A 23376-nucleotide genomic window follows, 5' to 3' on the forward strand; every position below is an offset into this window, starting at 1 on the left:
AACTCGTTAACATTTTCAGTCGATTTGGCAGATTAACGATGGTTGTTGTATTTATTCGTAATAAATGATACCGGATAAGTATCATGAATACTACTTTGCAACAAATAAAGTGATCGTTAAAGCGATAAGTGATTCTACTATTTTACCAATTTCGTAACATTCCGAACATTGCGAGAAACGTGATGGAACGAACGTAGAAAAGATTTTTCACGTTACAAGTACGAAAATAGAAAGAAAAAATATTATTTAAAAAATTCAATCGGCGGTTAGAATAATAAATCGTTGTTCGATAATAACTTTTGCTATCTGCGTTATTCACAGTATATTTAGGAATGTTCACGTTACCCAAAGTCGTATCGTATTGCTACCAACTCTATCAACACTTTGACATACACCGACCGATGAAATCAAAAATGGAAAACAGAGAAAGATAAAGAATCACAGTGCCGGTTTTATTTAACTTTCTTTATTATTGCACGTATTTCGTGCCAAAAGCATTTTTTGCTACGCCACGACAAAAAATTAGGATATACGAGTTTATTTTCGGCTCGTAAAGAAAGTTTTCGAACTATCCACGATCTAATTTCTCTGGTAAAATTGCTTTCATCACGATCGATCGATCGATCGATAGGAGAGATACCGTTATTAAAGTTCTACGAAAGCTTAAATACGTAATCTTTAAATAATAGAGTAACAACACTTTTTATATAACTGGCTGTGTAGCTAATCTAATCTGGATGTCTGAATTATAAAATAGTACATTGTAGTTTTATCCAATTAAACGTGTGTATACATTTACGATAACGTTGAATCGATGAAATAAAAAATTGATATAAGAACCTGCAAATGAACAAAACATTCAAATTTAATATACTTTGTCGATGGTTTAGCAATGACTTATAGATTGAATACATAAAATTTTAGATAAGTTATTGTTGTAATTATACTTTGAAGTAACACCGTGGGTCACTTCGATGACATATTTGTTATTAGTTTGAATCGAAACGATGACACGTTGCAAGAAAATGTTAGCTATTATATCGTCTTGTCCTGAGATGTAAACTCATGGCAGTTTATCGCGCACACGTAGTCAGGGTGTAATCGATTTTCGTATCCAGCAGGATGTAACGAACGAGCAGGAAAATCAACAGTGAACACCGGGTGCTAGTGATGGGGCCAATCCAATGACATGTCCATTAATGCTGTTACCTATCAATTCCCAAGTGTTATGGTATCAAACATGTATCGAAGCAGGTTATAGTTGGTTTAGTAAGACAGATTTGTTAACGTTTCTTGTAGTATCGATACAATACAAACATCGTGGATCATTCACACATTAACGAAATAACGAAATAGATCATTGTAAATTACTAACAACTACCTAAAACATACTTTATGGTCGATTTGTTATGACATTCTTTTTCTGGTTATTATGTGCATAAAAACATTAATTTTGTAAACCTTCTCAACCTGAAAAGGTCACCTCCAGACAATTTTTTGCACGACTATAAAAAAGGAATAATATCTATTCAAAGTAATCATACATTTAAATGATTATTTCTTTGTTAAGAGTTATATAAAATTGTTTAGAGACGATCTTGTAAAATTGAAAACGTTTGGAAAGTAAATGTTCTTGTTCATAGGACGATGAATAAAAAGAAAAATGATTGGTGTTTATTTTTAACATTCGATTCGGTATTATATTCCTTCGTGAAAAGTATTCTAGTCGTTGTAAATAACCAGTTAGGTGCACTTGGGGTCGATGCCAAATATATTCGTAAGGAGGGAAAGTATCAATTCCAGGCGCGGAGGTATCGATGGTATCAAAACTGGCTAGGAATTTCGTGTTGCTATTCGCTAAACGCGTATCATTTCTATGCAATGCAACTTCGCGCGGTGCAACGGAACGCGGAACGTCGATGACACTTCGGATAACGCATCGCAGTAGAAAGCACGTGACCTTTTCGAAATGACCACGCGACATTCGATATTCGAAGACGAAAGAAGGCCAGCGACGTATCGACATTCGCGCAAAATGCAACGATAGTTGCACACCGTCGATAATGAAAACTCAATTAATATCTTCCGATCGGAACGGTGCTCGAACTCACCGACGAAGAATCGATGAGAGGGACGAGCAATTTGACGTTTTCCCATTTCGTCTATTCGCTCGAATGCGCGTCAAAACGGAGGCTCGTTCGAGAAAACGGAAACATCGAATCCCACGAGAAACGTCCATTGTTCTATTTTTTCGACTCGAACTTTCGATTTTTTCTCTTTTTTTGTCACTTCCGGATCTACGGGAAAGAGAAGCAGCGTAACGGAGAAAATTTCGAAAATATTTCTTTTTTACGGAAAAACAGGTTTCAATTATTTAAAAGAATCGTATGTACATCCTTCGATGCGAATCTGTTAACACGGTAACGTCTAAATGGTAGAACGGATTGCGATGAAATTTTATATTTAAATTTTACACGCTCGTTTCAAGGTCTTATTCGACTTCGAGGAAAATCGTCCATGAATAATGATATTAACGGTTGAACGGATTTCAATGAAACTTTGTATTTAAATTTTATACTCTAGTTTCAAGATCTTATTCGATTTTGAGCGAAATCGTTCATAAATAGCAACGTTACGGTTTTATCGCTTTTCTGATGCATATTCGTTATTCGAAGGTATGTTTTAAAATGTTTCCAAACAAGGAGACTTAAATTTGGTATAAAAAAAAATTAAACAAATTCTCTCTGTCTATTGTAACGAAGGAAAAAATTAAACGAAATCCTATTCATTGCATATCTGGAGCAAACTTTTTTCATCAAAAAGTATGGTGACGTAATTCGTCCCTGTTAATTTTATATCCGTTTCCGCGATTCTCCGCTACCTCGTACGTCTCGTAAATTTTTTAGCCCTCGTCGGTGTGTCGGGGATAATTATATCAGTCGCGAGGAAAATGAGATTCTGTACATTTTCTCGGGGAACTCCATTCCCGTGGTTATTGGTCGCGGACCAACACTCGATCCTATAATGTACCTTCGTTGCTGCGATTCTTTAATCTTCGGTGTTTCGATTTAAATGGAATCCTGAAGATTCGAATATTTAAATCGTTGCAATAGAATAAAAATAACATCGTGTAATTTAAAGAGACAATCTTACTTCAATTCGGCAATAGAAATGTTTGGAGAATAGTATTGCCAAGGACCGTTTGCTTAAATAATTTATTCGATGAATTGGTTAACGTCTAATAAGACATCCTGGCTTATAGTACGTCACACGATCGTTCGAGTAAAATTAATATGATCGTAAACATATTGTACACTACTACTCCTTGAAAGTATTCATATTTCACTATTTTGAATTAAAATATATTAATGTTTCTAAGCTCACAAAATGTATATAAAATATCTATTGCATAGATAATATCTATTATATTTATTATATATATATAAAATATCTATTGCATACATAATATTTATTATATTGATTATATATATATATAATATCTATTTGCTTGTTTTATTTCACCCAATTATCGTTTCACGTGCAGATAACACAAATGATATTTGCCAAGGTAACTGGATTAACAGTTTCTGAAAACATTCAGGAATTGTATCTCGGAGTCGAATCGAATCATGCGCAGTTTATCGATTACCGATCCTTCGGTGTACGTGCTTGGATTTCTATTAGAGGTATCTCTTGTTCCCTAAGTGAAATGTTCTGTTACGAATGCATCGGAAGATGCAATCTCTTCGGCTCGTAGAAATGCGAAAGCATAATCGGGATCGGCGTGATTTCGTTTGACTCGTTGCTCTTTTTTTTTCTTTCTTTTTTAATATTATTCGTCTTCCCCTCCGGACATAATTGGTGGAAAATATTTGTACCGCATTTCGCAATTTTCCTCGAGGCAGTGTCTCTCGATTGCCTCCCCCGCAACGATCGATGCCAAACTATATTTAATTTCATAATCCTCCGACCGACAATACCCTTCGTTTGCAGGAACCGCAATCTTGTTCTTGGCGACGTGTACTGAATGGAAATAACCGTAACCGAGATTAATTGAAAGATTACGAAGTCTTCGAAAGGTATGGAGAAGGAGAATGGATTGCGTCAGTGTGATAGCGAGGTACCCATACTTTGTTGAAACAGATGTTGGGTGTATTTCAAATTACATAAATGTTGATTCACGTGATTGAGTTCCGGGACAATGGATTCCATCTACCATGATTTCGTTGTGCTAGGAATTTTGTAACAAGACAGTGGGGTTGTTCGAGCGAAAGTTCCGTTCTCACGAACTTCTTTATAATAACAAAGTATCCGTCTGGGACTATTAAAGCGAATTATAGAAGGTTCACAATCAAACTTGTCCGATAATGCGAGGTACGGTTGAAACGGGTACAATGTCTTATTCAGAAATGTATAGGATAAAATTTCTTCGCTGTGGAAGCAGCCGATTTAACCACGAAAATCCAGGATTAGCTTAATAATAAGATACAATAATTAATTTAACGATACGATCGTTTGGTGGATTCTGGGATTAATTTATTACCAACAGTAATCTCCTGAGAAGACTTCCCTGAATATCTTTAATTACTACGAATCTTCAATTGCGGAGAACTTGCTGCTATTAAGGGAAGGAACTCTTCGAGCATTTAGGGGATTCAAAATTAAACTCACGTATTATTGTACAAATTCTATATTCCGGGTTTCTCGTATCTGTGTGCAGACATTGTAACAAGTTTGCGCAGCGCGTACAATTGTCCGACTGTGTTAAAAATAATTATTCAAATTAATTGGAAATACGATACTTTTCTGAACCTGGTAATGATATTCGGAGATATCATTTATAGATGTACATAATTCGTAGATATATTCTTTCGGTATATTTGATTTATAATACGAGCGAACGTAACGAAGTACGATGCTCGCTAGAACGGAATTGCATCAAATTTTTCTATGGGAGAATGTAACGAATCAAGGGTTTATATTAATTAAATAAATCAAGCTGAAACTGGAACGCGACTCGTTTCTTTTCTGATTGCAATTGAAAAAAATATGCCAGAAGAAAAAGGTGGACCATATTTTTCCGCAAGTGCAACGCGTATGCATTTTACGGTTGCACCGTATTTTCGAAAATGGAAACGCGTATGTATTCCATAGATCGAAACCTCTCTGGTTGCTCTACGTGAAAAAGTGTTAGAGCGAAGTGGTCGGAAAACGATTAGTTGGTGAAATATTTTAAATTCGCGATAAAATATTTTAAATTCTTCGTTAAAATGGACGTCGAAACACGATACGCGAAATATTTAAAATCTAACGAACAGTCGTTCGAACATTTTCTTTAACGATGACATTTATCTAAAATATCTAGCCAATCGTTCTTCGATTATATCGCATATATACATACATACATACATACATACATATATATATATATATATTTCTTTTTCACACGAAATAACTAGAGGATTTGATATATGCAAAAAAGAAGCGTACGTTTTCGTTTAAAAAAAATGGTGCAACCGTAAAATGCACGTGTGCTGTTGCGCTAGCGGGAAAAATATGGTCGTGGAAACGTAGTTCTCTTTGAACCGTTCACCCTCTTTCTCCTCCGACATTTTTTTCTAATTGCAATCAAAAGAGAGAGAGAGATATATATAATATATATGTGACCTGTTCCAGTTCCGTAGACGGCCAGTTCCTGCACGCGCTATAATATTTTGAATTAAATGCGTAATTGCCGTTATAATACGGCGTAACGTATCCGAATAGGTAGAGAGAGGAAATTTCTGGACAGCTTGGTATGCCGTTTCACTTGGTGATTTCGAGCAAGTTTTCGTGTTGTAAGCCTCCTCGTCCCTTTATTATTCCCGTTTTTCCGCGGACCGGCCGCAAATTCAACCGGCTGTTTTATCTGCAGTTATAGAAGCCATACGGCCGTGCCAAATCTGATTAACTCGTCGTTGCTCGTCGTTTCGTGCGGCACGATTTTTAGTGGGACATGCAAACATACGGTCCAACCACCGTCAAAGACATCCAACCTAGCTAGAGGCTCCCCGTCTATTGTTACCTCGGACTTTTGTGGACCGTAGAACGGATTGTTTTCAGCTTCAGCGGCGACAGTTTTCATTTTGCCATTCAGGAAAACGTTGAAAGTTTTTGTTACACCTTCGTGTTGTCCCAATGTATTCGCCCGCGAATGGCTGTGACTTAAAACCAGCATGGAAAGCAGTTCCCGGCGACATTTTCCAACGACGGATCCCTCCCACCGATAGTGATCGTCGATAGATCGATGAAATTTATCGAAACGCGAAAGATATTCCGTGAGGAGTGTTAGGAATTTTTACGAGTACAACAGACAGCACCAAGAGCAACGATCGAACGATGAATATCGTTAATTTATAATATTTGGAAATGAATGGATAAACTGCATCGGTAAAATAGTAGATTTGGAGCGACAATTGATGTCGATATAGAAAAAGAGTGCGTCGTGATAAATATAAAGGAAAGTAAACGGAATCGACTAAAATTACGAAATAAGCAAAAATTACATTTTGAGAGACAAAAAGAAAGTGTTAATGATGTATTAATAAATACGTGGAGTATTTACTCGTATTGTTTCTTAATACTTTCGTAAAGTATTTAAGCAACTTCTGACATAAAATTTCAAATAGTATCCTTGCATATTTCGAGAAAATAATGATAAATTGTTATCATTTTTAATATCTTTAAATTTCACTTTCTGCTTAAGGGGGTATTGAAATGTTTTAAGAGATATTTTTGGAAATATTTAATACAATAACTTTGTAAAGTATACAGAAATTAAATAAAGACAAGCTCGGGCAATTTAGTTCCCGGTTTACAGACATCGTTATTACTGTCTTAAGATATTGATGTACACAATGAATTGTACAGAGGGCAGCGAGACAGTGAATGTGGCAGGATATCATTAGTTTCAATTTGCAAGCATAATTCTCAGGGATGCGAGGTAGTTGAGCTCGAATTTCATGAAAATAACAAGATCCTGGGAATTTATAAAATGCAAATGGAAACACGAGTGTGTAAATTGGGATACGTAAGTTATAATTAACTGCATTTCGGAAGGAAAATATTCACTTATGTTCGCGAAAGTTGAACAGGGTAAAGTTCGTGATACCCAATTAAATTAATTGTATTGGGCACAAAAACGCAGGTAACTTGTTTCTTTTTTTTTTTGTAGTATTTACGAGCTTAAAGTTCCTCGACGTTGACAAAGCGGATACTATATTCATTCGTCATATTTACCACATACGTTGTACATTTGCAACTCCTAGATTCGACAGTATAGTAATACCTGCAATTGATTGATTGCTAATCAGTCACGGTTGGCGATTGAGGTTGTCGATTACGGGAAATGGATCTAAGCTTTGATCTGTTATCGACGTGTTTATTAATTACAAACAACCGTGCAATATTAAAAGACTCGATAGTAATTCATTCAAAATTTTATGAAAACTTTCATTTCAAAATATACTTTATCGAACTCTGCGTGTATATTTGATGCACATTAGAGCTACTTTGAATTAATTATTTAAATTTCAAAGCGCGTTCGAAACAAGCAACGCTTAATTACAAATACATCGGTTTCCTTTCCAAACTACATACCTATATTAAAACAGTCTTTCCCTTTTCAAATTGAAATTAAAATCATTTATCATTACAGAAATAATATCAAATTTGAGCGACGAGTCGATAAAGAATCTTTCGGTGGATCTGGTTCACAAATAAATTTCTGCAATTAATTTCCTTTCGTTCGTTACACGACCACCTTAAACCCAAAGTTTTGCGCCAAGAATTTGATCAAAATCGCGGGTTTATCATTCGTAGGTTTCGTTTCGACTTACCGGTGAGTCGCAGTGTCTCCGGGACGGGAAATAGCTATCTTCGTTAATGATTAAAACGAATCCGTATAAATGGAGGAAGCGACTTTTGAAAAGCACGGTGCACGGTCTCGTCCTCTTTCTGTTGACGCTTTCAAAGCATCGGCTCGGGTAGATACGATCGAGAAATGGATGTATTCACGGGAGCCGCGCGGTTTTATTCGTTTTTTGCCACCGAAAAGCCGGAAATACGTACGGGTCGAGCCGAAGGAGAAGAAACGAGCGGACAGAAGCGATACTATCCAAATAAGTCAATAGCACGACACGTTTCTACCCCTTTCAGCAATTCGTTCGCAAAATCTGCTTCGATGTGGCCTCGTGTAGCGTCAATGAAAATATATCAACGGGGTCAAAAGCGTCTTAAGAGATGTTCACCTGGAGCCCGATGTCCATGAAATCGTTTCCCTGTTACGATAAATCTCGTAAAAAGACCGATTCCTCGAGTGTTTGCCTCGAGAAATCGCCTAGGAAGCACTCGTTGTTGCTTATCTACACTCCTCCCAAGTATCGAATAGATACGAATTTTCTTCGAAAATTGTTCGATACTTGCTTCGCAACCAATGATGATGAATCGTTTTAAAATTCGATCGTTCCTACGGTGAAACTAACCGCGTTCTTATTGCGCGCGAGACGTCGAGGTTATTCACAATGGAAACGTGGAATTTATTTAATTTACGAACGTTGCAACGAATATCAAATGAAACGATATCGGACCAACGCGTTACGAAAATACACGGAGTGGTATCGAGAGAACGATGATACACATATTATACATTACGAGCAGAGTGCAGTCACAATTTTAATATCCGGTAGCAAAATTGTTTTCTTTCGGGATGTATCTGAAACGTTCAGACGCACTGGATAGAATTTTCTTTCGAGTAGTTTGAGAAAAGATTTACATTTTTCCGTATTTTAATAATCGCGGAGATCGTTACGAAAAAGAGTATAAGAGGTTTTCTTTTTTTTCTAATAGAATTCGAAAAGTGCAGGTTCCATCGTTTGAACATTTTTTTCACGTACTGTGTCACAGGAGAAGACTATTTCCAAACGTACACACGTTCAGTGTAGGATTTCCTAGGTAATTATCGAATCCAATTAGTTGGCTGGAACAAAAGCGAGTAATGTTTCTTCTTTCGACAAGTAACAAAAACTATTCACGATTTCAAAATCTATAGAAGTCATCGTCCATTGTTAAAGCACGATCGGTAAACGGGGTGTAGGATTTCTCAAATTTTTCCGTTTCAATTTCCACGGATTAATTGCCGGAATTGTTTATCAATTCGAACACATCGAATAACAATTCTGACAGCAAGAACCGCGCTAATCGAGTGAACGATTATTTCCACAAACTCGACACGTCGCCCTTTAAGTACGGTCGCGCGTCCATTAATATCGCAAAATTGTGTCACCAGGACCACCCGTTTTGCTCTCCACGCTCGCATTGCTAAGCACGCTCACGAGTGTTGAAAGAACGAGGCATTAATTACATTAGAATGGAACGCGCTTGCTTGCCTAGACACTTGGCCTAGCAAGAATCCTCTAGCGGGTAAACGAGCTAACGGAGCCTGGCCAGCAACGGGAGATTCTCTTAACTTTTGTATCGTCATCGGGATTACAAAGGCTCGTGACAAATTACCGAGCAAAGAACATTGTTTCTCTTGGCCAATCTCGAGCTTTGCACTTTCCACGATCGTTACGTCGAGCCTTGACTATCGAGTTACTTCAACCGTGGACGTCGATCAATGGACGAGTGGAGACAATTTAGAAACATCGAAAACACGAACCTGAACGAGTTCAAATAATTTGGAAACGCGGAAGATATGGTCCTGGAGGAATGGAAATTTGTAAACATGGAAAACGTGGACCTGGACGAACGGAAACAATTCGGAGACTTGGAGAACGCGAACCTGGACGAATGGAAATTTTGAAACACAGACCTGGGCGAATAGAAATTTGTAAACATGGAAAACACCTGAATGAATGGAAAAAATTTAGAAACATGGACATGGATGAATGGAAACAATTTGGAAACGTGCAAAACATGGACCTGAACAACTGGAAATAATTAAAAAATTGTTACCGTCGCGCGCAAAAGTTTCGAATTTGAGCAGACTTTGATACGTACAACATTGGTAGTTCGAATTCTATACTTAAAAATTTCTACTTTAACCGAATCTTTTTGGTTCCATTGTTGCCTGTATTTCAATTGCTCGGACGATTGTCCCGAGATTCAAAGAATAAGGGATATCGGATAGGGAAGAATACGTACGGTACGCGCGCGAGAAGATTACATCTAGAGTTACGGGGGATTTTATACGTTCCGGGCTATCTCTTCGCGCACGTACGGATCGGATATACCCACATCCCGTTCGCGCCTGAGGAGATTGCCTCTCAACGAATAAGGCCCGCCATAACTTCGGAAGCAATCTTCCCGCCCGCGTACTGTACACTTTTATATTCCCAAGATCTCCAAATATTTTCGTAGATCGATACAAAGAGCGTTCTCAAAAACTAGCTTCCATCGAAGAGTCAGTATCACGGTTAACGAAAACCATAGAATTCTCTTTTCGTGTTTCTCGCTCGTTTTACAGGCTACGTCTTCAGAACTCGACCGTTCGTCCACCAATTCGCGAATCGTGAAACTACCGTTGGCAAAACATTGCTCTAGCGCGAAACATCGAAGGACCAACCGGTTAACCAATTAGGGAGCGGGTAAAATGGCGCAGCTTGTCCCGTGACGGATCACTTTTTCGAACGAAGAATCGTAACACGGTTGGAAACGCGAAATCCTTTTACCGTATCTCGTTTCACGTGGCACGACAATAAAATATTCCCTTTTGTGCCGTTAAATCCTTTATACGTTTCATTTAGCGTTTTACTTTGCACGTATTATCGTTACCGCGACGAAAGACAAAAAAGAAAAAAGAAAAAAAAAAGAAAGAAAGGAGAAAAAAAAAAAATACGGGACATTACTGAATTGTATCAAAGGGACTCTCGGAGAATCCTCCGTCAGGCGGGTTGGGTAACGCACCGTGGTCGGAAATGCGAATTCTCTTTACTTCTCCATTGTCCACCGTACTGTGATGGGGGTATATTTGCTCTTCTGAGAAAGTAAACTCCCGAGCTTTTCATACGCGCGCGACTCACAGCGCTAACCCAATTTTGCCGGAACGACGCCAGCGGAGGTTCGGCGGCTAGGTATTCGCAGCGAGAGAGAGAAAGGGAGACGGTTATTTGCCTTCCTGCACGGCTCTCCACGTACCGTCTTTTATGCAAAATATTGGCAAAGATTGGAAATGTCTGTCTTGGATGGAGACCTCGTCGATAGTTAAAATATTATCGCTCTGTCGGGAAATCGTCGCGGAAGCTTGAAAATATTTTCCACCGGACTTCACTCTGGTATCGAAAATATTTTGGAGTACAAAGGATAGCGAAGAAACAATTGAAAATATAAAATTCTAATGTAAATGTGTACGAAGTTTCGGGCTGGAATTGAGATTTTTGTTCCTTTTGCTTCGAGTGAGTTTAATCGTCGGTTGGAAACTTGTAAACGTTTACAGTGATATCTTGAAGTACAGAGAATAGCTTGGAATCTGGGAAAAGGTAAAGAAATAGTTCAAAATATAAAATTATGATTAAAAGTTGACCTTATATTTTATTCTCTCTCCAATTGGTTTACTTACCATCTGTTTGAAATAATTTTAAATATTGTATTGGTGTCATCGAAGATGACTGCACATTACTCGAATGGATGAAAAAACTATTAAAATTGCATTCCCAGTTAAGCTCAATTTTAATATAACGCGACGATTCACGTGCTGTCGAAATAGTCGTAATTGAATCAAGTAAAAGTTAACGATCGAAGAAAGCAAAATAAGTTGGAAACTGTGAGGTCGGTCGTAGTCCCAAGAGTCTTATTGTTAAAGATCGGTCGGTCGTGGATCATGGTTCATCCTTTTGCCTCTTGTTACTTTCTTTTAGTTCTCTCTGGTCAGCATCGTCAAAAAAGAGGACCCAATTATCCGAATCGAGATTCCTCCCTCTTATTTACCGCGTATCGTTCCTAAGAACCTCGCGTAATCTTATCGCACAACTCTCTCCTCCAGCTCTAAATTGAATAACTTTGGCCCGAATTTATGCCAGCCGAGAACGAACGGAATAGGTAGAACGTAGCGTATATGCGAAAAGTGACGCGAAACGTGCAAAAAGATACGTTCTCGAAGCAACGACGAAGGTGCGCGTTCTCGATACGATATTCAGACCAGGTGAAGCTATCGTGTAGTCACGGAATCTGAGATTCGCGATTCGGAACATGTGCAACGCTCGAACGTGTAACGTCGTCGTGAGTCGACGCCGAGGCATTTAGTTTTATAGCACGGCCGGAGTTGTCTAGACGGAAAGGCCGAGCGTGGAACTAGAGCGAAAGGTACACAGGGTCGGTAACGAAGTTTTCAAAGACAACATCGAGTTTGATATCTAACGAGTTCATTCCACTTCGATGCCGCGGAAAAAACTGCAAGTGGAGATCTCTATCCGTTACGCCCTTCAGCGATCCACCCATCCATCCCCGTCTCGCGTTCTTTGCCCGCTCTAGCGACTAGTTCGGGAAACGTGAAAGAACCCTCTCGCCCGTTACTCGTTCAAGGTCCGTGGATTCTAATTTTATAAAGAATTATTGGACACCGGGAAGTGTACTTTGACCGCTCCAGTGCCCTCTATCACGAATCTTGCATTCTGTTTCGCAATCGTTAGCCGGTTCGCTACTCGGAAGGAGCACGGTTCTCGGGATAAAGCGAGACTCGTGAATATCCACGAAACGAATGCTTTGTTCCGACGAGGTGGCTCGTTGTAACTTGAAATTGAAATTTCTTCGACAAAAATCGTGTTTATTTATAAACGACTAAGGATGACCTTGAAAACTTCTGAAGAGGATAAAGAAGAATTCACGAAGCGCACTATATTCATCTCAAAACAATCTTATACCACATATACAAAAATTTCGATCGATCCACTAACAGAAAAATTCAAGGTCATCGTAGAAACTTAAAAAAAAAATTGACTCGCCAAAAACATATTTTCTAATCAGCTTGTAAAGCGAACAAGCCGGTCCAACGAACGGATAAACCGGTATACAAATAATTAAATCGTGAACACTCATGCCTCTAAATCGTGCAATTCTACTGGTTCTCCGGACGTCCTTACCTCGGATTCCGGTGACTGAACGATCAGGGACGTTCTCGGTGGCTTTTCCGGTGGCACCTTCTTCAATGTACCGGTGAACGAAGCCGCGGTAGCGCTACCAGGTGGCGCTGATGCACCCTCGTGACCGTCGATCTGACATTGAAGTCGATGGAACTGCGTGAACGAACCGCGCGATGTGTCGGCGCGCTCGAATTGCGGTAGACACGGCAATGGCATCTGTGACATGTTCGGTATCTGAATAGAATTCGGGTCGCCGGTATCGTGTTGAAGCCTGGGGGACAGTTTCTCTCGGACAGACGATTGGCAGGATTGATGATTAGAGTTCTGTGAATAGGTGGCAGTCAATAATGTTTGATGATGAGTGTGCGACGTATGCTGGCTCTGCGACGGGCAAGTCTTATCGGGCTGTTCCTGGTGGTTGGGCAGAGAATTCGATTGTACCTGATGGATCTCGTTCCCGATCGCGTACTGTTGGAAATCCGTGGATCTTTGATGTTTATCGCACATCTGGTTCTGCGCCTGGAGGCTCTGTAAACGCGCCTGAAAGTCGCTCTGCTGGTGTTGAAACTGAGCGACCTTGTCGAGGATCTGGTTCTGGTTCTGGAGACACTGTAACTTCGCCTGCAGATCGCTCTGTTGGCGTTCGAACTGGCTGAGCTTCTCCGAAATCAAATCGAGGCTCCGTTGGTTCTGCAGTTGTTGCTGCTGCGCCTGGAGTGAGTCCGGTTTCTCGTTCTGCGGATCGAGTTGGCCCTGAAGGTTGTCCGTTTGGCTCTTGCTGTGCGTGAGCAAGTTGCTGGAGAGATTGTAACTCTTGCGATGGCTGTGTATTATGTGATCGACCTGGTCGATCGGTTTGTTCAAATTCGTGTCACCGAAATCGGTCACCACGGTGAGCACGGTTTTGGTGTCCAATTTTGCCTCGCTCAGGGCTGGATACTGATGACAAATATTGGGACTGGCTCTCTGGGAAGGTACGGTGCTGACCGCCGGTCCGAGATTGGCCACCGAGCCGCTGATGGGCTGATCGTCGAACTCCTTTCTCGATAGTTCCATGTGTTTGGTTAAATCGGCGCTAACGTGACGCAGATGACGACGTTGTTCCATTATGGTGCTCTGACTGATGTTGGGCAGTGGTTGGAAGGCGGATTGCGTCATTCTCGTTTCTTTTCGTTCCTCGGTCTGATGCAACGGTCGAGAATCCCTTCTCTCCTCGGACTGATTGCGGGAACGCGGGCTGGTGGAGAGCATCTGGTTCTGCATCATGGTTTTCTCGTGCTCCTGTCGTTGCCTCTGCTCGGCCCATATCGCGAGCTCCTGTCTGGTCTTCTCGAAGTTTTGATTCACGAACGAGGGACTCTTCTGACCGGCCCGATCGGCCGACGCCTCGCGAATCGGCACGAACGGCATCGGTGACCTCCTCACGTCCTCCATTCTTTTCCCTTCGATGGTCATGGGTGATCTTCTATGTTCCTCGAAGTAATCGGACCGTCTATTTTCTTGCGGCATCGCCACTCTTTGATTAGGGCTCACGTTACCCCACTCGGGCTTCCTATCGGCTCCTATGCTCTTCCTATTTTCCTGTCTCGTATCAAAAGCCATCGGCGATACTCTTAAGCTCGTATCCAATCGCCTTTGATCAGGCGGGTACACTTGATTGGCTTCGACTCGTTTCGGATCCACCATGGTCCCGGTCTTCCTGGCTGGTATCAATATTTCCTGATTCGTATCACCGGGAAACGTAAAAGTGATCGTGTCGTTTCGCCGCGGGAAGCTCGACGTGACGTCCACGGAAATAGATTTCCTGTGCTCGGGTCTGGCCACGTAGAGACCGCACTCGGTGGCCACCGCCTCGCAGATTTTTTCTCGTCCAGGTGGATCCCCGTTCGTATCGACGTACAAACCGTCCTGCCTTGTCCTGGGGGTTTGATTAATGGTGGCCAGATATCGTCTGTCCTGACCGTCGGTGATTATCTGCGTGCCTTGTACGATTATCGCCCCGTCGCTACGATGTATCTGATCCTGGCTAGGATTTTGATTGGGATCGTACTTGGGCTTTTGCATACCCGGCACGTCGACGCTGGCGGACTTCCTGTGTCCCGTGTCGTGAGTGATCTTCGAGTTACCGCGCGGCGGGACCATGGGTTTCGGTCCACGACTCGGTCGCTCGGTGGTCGCGATAGCGATCCCGTGAGCCACGTTTTGAGCGATCGGTTGGATGATCGGTTGGGTTTGATACTGTCCAAGATCTTGGGAGAATCTCTGCGGATTCGGTGACTGCTGACCAAACTGTTGAGCAGGATACATACCAGCGTGCGGAGTATACGGAACCGCGTTCATTACCGTTTGGGGATACTGACTGTAGGAGTATTGAGGTTGGCTACCGAACTGAGCATATCCGGGTGGTTGAGGCACCACGACCCCGGAGAAGTACGGAGGTTGAGGACTGGCCGACTGGGAGGGTATCTGCGATCCGTGTTGAACGGTCATGTACTGTCCCTGACCAGCGAACACAGGATTGGTCGCTCCTCCTTGATACAACGCTGGATCCCTGTACGTGACGTCTCTGGTGACGTAACCGGCTCTTTCGGCGTACTGGGCCTGCTGAGGGTATATCTGCGGTCTTATGTCGAACTGACTGCGTATCTGGGTGTACTGAGTTTGATCGTAATCGGGCATGAACTGGGGATGCGTCTGGACCAGCAGAGTTTGGGTACTCGTTTGAGAAACGTGCTGAGTCTTCTCGATGGCTGGTTTATCCTGGGTGTACTGTTGCGGTGGTAGTTGTCCAGTTGCAGGGTGTCTGTCTTCGGGTAGACCGACCACGGATTGTCTCCTTCCGCTCGGATACTGTCCCGACTGTTGAGTCTGTTGGTGTTGTTGATCCTGACCCTTCCCGGTGGTTTGACCCTGTTGGGATTTTTCTTGGGAGAACCGGTCGTACTCGATGGTCCGATTTTCGAACCCGTTCGAGAGATCCTGCTTTGCGTTATCCGCAGGCGGCTCCGCGCGTCCGTTCTGACACGTTGTCTGTTGATTCTCCATCGTTTGACCCGCTTGGTTCTGCTCCTGGGTATCGTTCGCTCCTCCCGATCCGGACTGCGACATGCTGGCGGCCCCCACCGACGGTCGTCCGCCGATGTAGCCGAGAATTCGCCCCAATCCGCACACCGTGACGACTTACCGAGCAACTAGCTGTTGAAAATCTAGATTCTCGCTTGAACGCAATCGCCGCGGATCGCGTTTCTACGCCTCGTGGATTCCTCTAGGTGGACTCGAGGCATGTAAACGCCGATGTGGTGTCGTTTGATCCACGTCGGTCGTTCGGTGATCTTTATCGATGTTGTTCTTCTTCTTCTTCGGAGAATCTATCGTAACGGATGTCTCGATTCTAGAACTCTCTGTAACCCGTGAGTACTCAACGGACTCGATTCCAAATTTCTTCCCGTGGATATCTGACGAAATATCGACGAAATTTCATCAAAGTTTCCAGATTGGACAAACTCGACGCTCGTTCACGGGCAATTTATTATTTATAAATTCTTTTACTCGGTGTCTCGTCTCGATCGACCGAAAAATTCAGCGCCAGGCTCTCGCGCGCGTATTATCCACGTCCGGTGATTCTTTCTTTTTCGTTTTTCTTTTTCAGAACATCTCGTCCAGCACGCGAAGCTTCGTTAATAAATCGTAACTACGGCGAATAATTTCACGTGAAATTTTCAAGCATTTGTGCCGCGAGCACGGGTTTCTTTGAGCACGCGTGTCTCGTGTTTTCTCGTGTTTCTCGGTTCCACGGCGCGTAAAAGGGAATACGCGATCGCGAATGTAATCTCTTTTATCGCGTTCCTTTTTCGATACTTTTATTTCTACTTTTTCTTCGTCGTTTTTTTTTCTCCTTTTTTCCGTTTTCTTTTTTTTTTCTTCCTTTTTTTTCCGTCGTTGCAGCGCAGCCTACATCGGAAAACAAACGGCCCTATAATCTGGTCTTGTCCGCGATACCGTTTTTACTTCATGGTCTCCTTGTCACGCGACAACGGGGAACAGCATTACGGGGAGGGGTCGTGGGGGGGTGGCTGTTTCCCTTCACCCCTCTTTACCCAGCGTCGTTCGTAAATACTCGTCGGGCTGAAACGACGCGTCTGCGCGCAAAAAAAGTCTCTCGTATTTCTGGATTCGTTTTACTCGCCCCGTGGAAGTCACTTCATGAAACGCAATTTAAAAAGCTCGTCCGCTGTCGTCGGTTACGATCCGCTCGACTTTTTCTGAAAATATTGAATCTTCTATAATTCGACGCTCGGATTGCACAGCACCTTCGGCGGCGTACGCTTCTCCAGCGATGTAAATATTGACTCGCGAACGAGACGCGATTAGACGGTGTAAATTCTTCGAAAACGTTAAAAAAGCCACGTTAATTCGGTTTTTGATTCTCGGTGCGCTTTGAACATTTTTGATTACATTGAACGGTTCACGTCACGGAACTCGATGGTTCTTGATCCTCCTTTTGTCGGCAATGATTCCACGATCGATTTATCCCGACTGAAAGACGGCATTTGATTTTCGTTTTTGAATTTCTTTCTTTTTCTTTTCTTTTTTTCTTCTTCGTTCTCGGATCTCCTGCAATTTTTCTATTTTACGGAAGCGCACACTTTCGTGCGGTTTCTTACGGCAGTGTTGACGTATATCTCTGGATAGATAAACGGTGGAATCGATCTGCAAGAGAATGGCACGGAATGTATCCTAATTTTCGTACAGTTCTATCAAAATTGACCCAATAATATTCGGCGCAGCGCAAACACGTTTCTCGTTTCGCGAAATCGTACCGCTGAGCCTACATTCGGAGAGTAATCCTTCTCAGTAAAATCAACGATGTTACAGAAATTCCTAGATTACGTGAAAACGAATTTTCATCAATGTTTTCCAAACTAGAGATCTCCATCACTAAGGAGAGTGTCTTACCCAAGAGAAAGAAAATTTGTAACGCAAAGAAATTTGATTAATTTGAACAGCTCTCATTTTGTTTAGTAAGTACACCTATTTTTAAATTTTGACACAATCGCACCGGTATGAAACTTAGATTTTACATTGGAAAATATTTGTACCGATATATGTTACATTGGAAAATATTTATACCAATATACGTCGCATTGGAAAATACTCGTACCAATGTACATTACATCGGAAAGTATTTCCACTAATACGAGAGTCTTCGATTGAAATAATTCGATTTGAATAAAAATCGAAACGCTTTCATTCAGAATTAATCAAATCGAACCCAACGAAAACGCCACGATCTATTAATTTCTGGTGCGGAAATTCCCTCTACCGTGCAACCTTCCCCAAAACTTTTGGCAACCATTGATATATATATCCACGTGTAACCACGTGTGTAATTCGTGTATAATTCGTAAATTTCGCTGGAAAATTCATCGAAATTTTCGTGCTGCGACGAACCGGCACCGAGGCGACGGGAAAGTTTGATTAATAACGAAAAGTTTCGCGTAAGTGGAAACTGTCGGCGGGAAAAGTTCGGTGCAAACGTGTACAGGTGTTTCGTTTCGAAAATTTCGCGAACGATTTCTGGACGAGGCGTAACACCCTGAAAACACTTATTCGCGAAACGATGAAAGCCCCGTGTACCGGGCAGTGCCCGACGAAACGTTGACAATCCGTGTTACAACTTATCGTAGGAACGACAGCACGGGACAAAGCGTTCCAGGCTTCGCGTGGCGATCCGTTTTGTACTCAGGAGTGAGAATTGTTTTCGTGATTTCCCAGGTGCTTCGCGATCGCTTCAGTTTCTGGGAGCGGGGCCATCTTTTATTGTCCGGGAAGTTACTCCGCGTGAAACGGAGACGCGGAAAATTTCTCAACGTCTGGCGGAGCACCGACATCGACATCGTTTCCACGCCACGTTTACTTTTATCATTTCTCCACGGTGTTCGACAAGAAAATGGAACACGGTTCGCGCGTTCCTCTCGCGGAGAAATGATCCTTTCGCGAGATGGTTGCAAAATTATCGATGACCGAATTGCATTTGGTTACCACTCGAAAAGACAGATACGACCGATGAAAGAACGAAGGGTTTGGAAAAGTCATAGGTTGTTCGTTTTCAATCTTTTTCTATTTAGTGGTCATTTCAAGGGTATTGTTCTTCACAGATGATACCAACAAAAATTGATCGTATTTGCAAAGAAAATAGTAAAGTATTGAACAAACGTGTGTTTGTAGAATTTATTTTTATTTTACATCATTCAGACTTTCAGTTGTGAACCTATACTTTGACAGAACGTTTCTTCGGGTGGTAAATCCCTATATAGGGTGATAAAAAAGATTTAAGAATTTAGGGGCTTGTAGTAGTCACCGAAACGAATACAAAATGTCCAATCAACATAAGTCCTACGATCGATTCTTTCCGGGGGAAACTAACTTTTGTTATTTACAAACATTCGGTATTGCTAGCGAGGTATTGTAAGTTGTCGCTCTTCGCGACAAATTGAACGTAAACAAAAGAATTGGTTTCGAAGTATCGATCGAAGGTTGTCAACACGAGATTACTGATACGAGCAATGTATAATACTTGGATGAATTGCAAAGTCGAGTAGTTTTCCATTAAATTATTCAGCTACCTTCTTACACATTGTATAAATTAACGAACAAGAAACAAACTTTTGTTTCTCTAGACTCTAATCTTTTTGAAATCTCGAGAGCAACTGACAAACAGCTCGTTAATTGCTTCATCGATAACAAACTCCTCTATTAATCGACACACCCAATGGAACATTGGTAGAACATAATGAAACATCGTAACGTGGACAATAGTTGGTATAACACTCAGTAAAATCAATTCCAATGTCAGAACACAGACTCTACAGATTCGACGATCCTCCCGCCAATCGATGATCATAAATCAGGGATCAGGGGGCGTCGTTCGAGCATCCTGACATCTTGTCTGTTTTTCCTTCCAATACTTTTCACCCTTCTCTCTGATCTTTCCACTCGCATTTCCCTTTCCCTGGCCTTTTTTTTTACACACACCTACACTGCTTTCGTGATTTCTTCTCACAGTTTCTACGTTCCCTGTACGTCCAATCCTATTTATTAAGCGTGAATAAATCTCTATCACGAATTATTTGAATTGTCGAAATCGAGATCCGCTCACGTGGAATATTCGTTACTACGATAATATCGGTTTATCGAAGAAACTGTATCGAACAAGGATTCGGTGATACGTATAGTAAGCTAGTTCGAACGAAAGTGTGGTGGTAACGGTTCGAAGGCTAGAGTGTAAAAGTTTTCGACTCGGTGTACAAAATAAGAGAAAGTCGTTGGACGTAAGAAATCGTCGGAGGGTGGAAGGTCGATTGTAAGGAAATGGACATGGACAATCCCAGGAACTGAGCACGTCTGGCGTTTCGAGTGTCCTGCAAATGGTGATTTATAATGTAGTCGAGATCCAGGACTGATACGTCGCGTTTGACGATATTTTACAAATTAGATTAGTGCACAGCTTTCTCTAAATTTATCTGAACATAGACGCAATATTGAGTACTATTAGTACTGCTAATAATCGTTGTAGAGGATTCAGTAGTTTAAAAAAAAAGACACTGACCACTTTCAATATTGTCCTCATTGACTCCGGTTCCTCCACCATGAATTAACACTCGAACTACCAAATTTATATGACAAGTCAAATTATTTTGACTTGTTTTAAACTTCTTTTTAAAGTTACTCAATTGTTAACGGTGTCTTTGTCTACAATATTCGTGGACAATTATCAAAATGGACAACTAATCGTACTCGTAAATTAATTTGTTCTTTTCCAATCTAACTTCGAAGATACCTATGTGGTCTGATAGAAATAGTAATACGTTCATCGTCGATAGTTCTAGTGTTAAAAATGACCACTTAGATTCTCGATAACCATCTACTATCGCGTTTATTTCTTTGTAAATCTTTAGTTAAATTGTATCTTGTTGAATTGCGATAAACCATTGTTCCTTTTTACTGTGTGCGATTTCGTACTCTTTGTAGATTCCTCGCGTAAGATTAATTTCAAATATCGTTAATTTTTAGCGACTCGGTTTTATTGTATAAACATTGTGTATTTTAATATTACATTTTACACGATACACGAGGTATCTCGCATCCCCGACTTTGACAAGGTCGTTGAACCATTTCGAATGTTCGAGCAGAGATGTGTCTCTCGAGGAACATTTCGTCCTGTGAAAATTGTAGCGAAAAATCGAATAGTAGGGGAGAGTAAGCGTTGCAACGTTCGTGTGTAACGAAGAGCATTTGGAAGCTAGTTTACGAGCCACAATTTTCCAACGACGAGCGTAAAATTTGACGTAATGGGCAGTCGAGTACTTTAATTATCGGTGATAGGTGTTAAACTCATTGAGTCAGAATTTATAGGGGAAGCGCTACGAAATTACCGCGAATTGTGCAGTGTGAGGTTTCAAGCGGAGGATAACATCAAATTGCATTCCATTTTCGTTCGATTAATACGGAAAATCTTAACCGCTCGCGAAATACTAAATTGTTACATTATCGTTTGTAGTATTTCAATGTTGAAACATCCGTCTACATAGAATTTTCTTCGGAATATAAAATGAACGGTTACTCGGTGTTCAAGTCTCTTAAACGTAACATAAAAGTGCACGATAAAATAACGAATAAATAATCATAATTAAATTCCACAATAATGATCGGAAAGTTACTTTGCTTCGTGATCGAACCGAATTGAATAGGCCGGTAGAATTTCGTTGATAAAATGTATCGTAATATTATAGATATTCAAATAGGTTAAATTTTATAAAATTGACAGATGTCGCATGTCGATATCAATTTGACTTTTCGTTTATTTCGAACGAAACAATTCAACCCTGAAGAGGTTAAACGTATGTCGTTTAAGATATCTAGTTTACGAAAAATTGATTTCTAAAAATTACAGTTCACAATTTGGCGAAGACATTATGAATCGAACAATCTTAACTCAAACGAGGTAGCTGGAGTGTATTTACCGGGTGTCTTACGCGATAGCTGACAAATTTCCCAAGGGTATACAGCAGGTCAATGTAAACCAGAAACGATATGTGTATCAGCTGGATCAATTTTGTTATAAACTTGTACGAAAGTTTTTGTTTCGTGTTATTTTTACTCTCCAGTTTCAATCGTGGAGGTGATTTTGGCTCTCGACTTTCAATCGTGGAGGTGATTTTAACTCTCCACTTTCAATCGTGGAGGTGATTTTGACTCTCCACTTTCAATCGTGGAGGTGATTTTCGCATCCACGACGAGAAGACAACATCTAGAAAGAAAATGTTACCCTCGTGTCCCTGTTCTTCCGTAAATTTTCTCCTAGTACCGTGATACCCAAGATATCGAACGTGTCGACTGTTATGGGTCCACCCTGTGTATTTGAGAATCGAAGACCAAGGTGTTATGCAAATCCAGTGCCTCTGCCCGCAGGGCTCTGTACCACCTTGGCCTTGATGGCTACACCCGCACATCTGGCGACTAACACCCCAAAACACACACGCCATCCCTTTGGAATCCAACACCATCTTTGAGTTAAGCCGAGGGTCGCACAGATGCAACATACCGAGCTTTGACCCTAACTTAGGGATGTACGTTCAACCAATCCGCACAAAGGGATCATTAATTAAATCTCTCTGTTGCTTCCTGGCCTATTTCGCGCGGAAACTAATATTTAATACCCCGCAGATCCGTTTTTTTCGCTCGATTGCGCTAAATGGAAACAGATCGATCGAGACACACGAGCTGGACCGAATAACGTGCTATGCGTCAAATAATGTTCACAGTTGATCTCGTAGAATATTTTATCCCGTTCTGTCTCCATCGATACGATAAAGAAACATCGGTTGGCGCAACGAGGCACAGAGTTCAATCGAAATCGTGATTCGATCGAGAAACGTGTAATTCTTCGTGTAAAACGAATCGTAAACGTGAAATCAAATTTTTTTTTGGTTTTTACGCTATACTTGCTTCTCGACAAAATGGAGTTTTAAAATTCGCTGAGTACACGTGCGTTCAACGGGGCCGTTCCACGTCAAATCGATCACTCTTCCCAGCGAATGTCAGGGATTTTTGTAAAACTGAAATACGACGAATCGCGCGAAATTAGAGTGGGTTTAAGTTATCGTTTTGCCGGTTTCGAATTTACTAAAAAAAAATTGATACCGTCAAAGAATTTTTCTTTTTTTTACATTTATCGCGAAAACGGTATAACTGAATTTCT

At 41.2% G+C, this 23376-nt stretch overlaps 1 protein-coding gene across 1 annotated transcript in view; it reads right to left on the reverse strand.

The window, feature by feature from the left end:
• LOC143149932 (uncharacterized) overlaps window positions 1-23376 on the reverse strand; it is a 779197-nt gene that overhangs the window by 650897 nt on the left and 104924 nt on the right. Inside the window, exon 2 of the mRNA XM_076317813.1 lies at window positions 13116-17825. Coding sequence (XP_076173928.1) covers window positions 13116-16223 — 3108 coding nt within the window. The 5' untranslated portion in view covers window positions 16224-17825. The remainder of the gene's footprint in view (window positions 1-13115; window positions 17826-23376) is intronic.

The sequence above is a fragment of the Ptiloglossa arizonensis genome, chromosome 8 (assembly GCF_051014685.1).
Source record: "Ptiloglossa arizonensis isolate GNS036 chromosome 8, iyPtiAriz1_principal, whole genome shotgun sequence".
Classification (NCBI taxonomy): domain Eukaryota; kingdom Metazoa; phylum Arthropoda; class Insecta; order Hymenoptera; family Colletidae; genus Ptiloglossa; species Ptiloglossa arizonensis.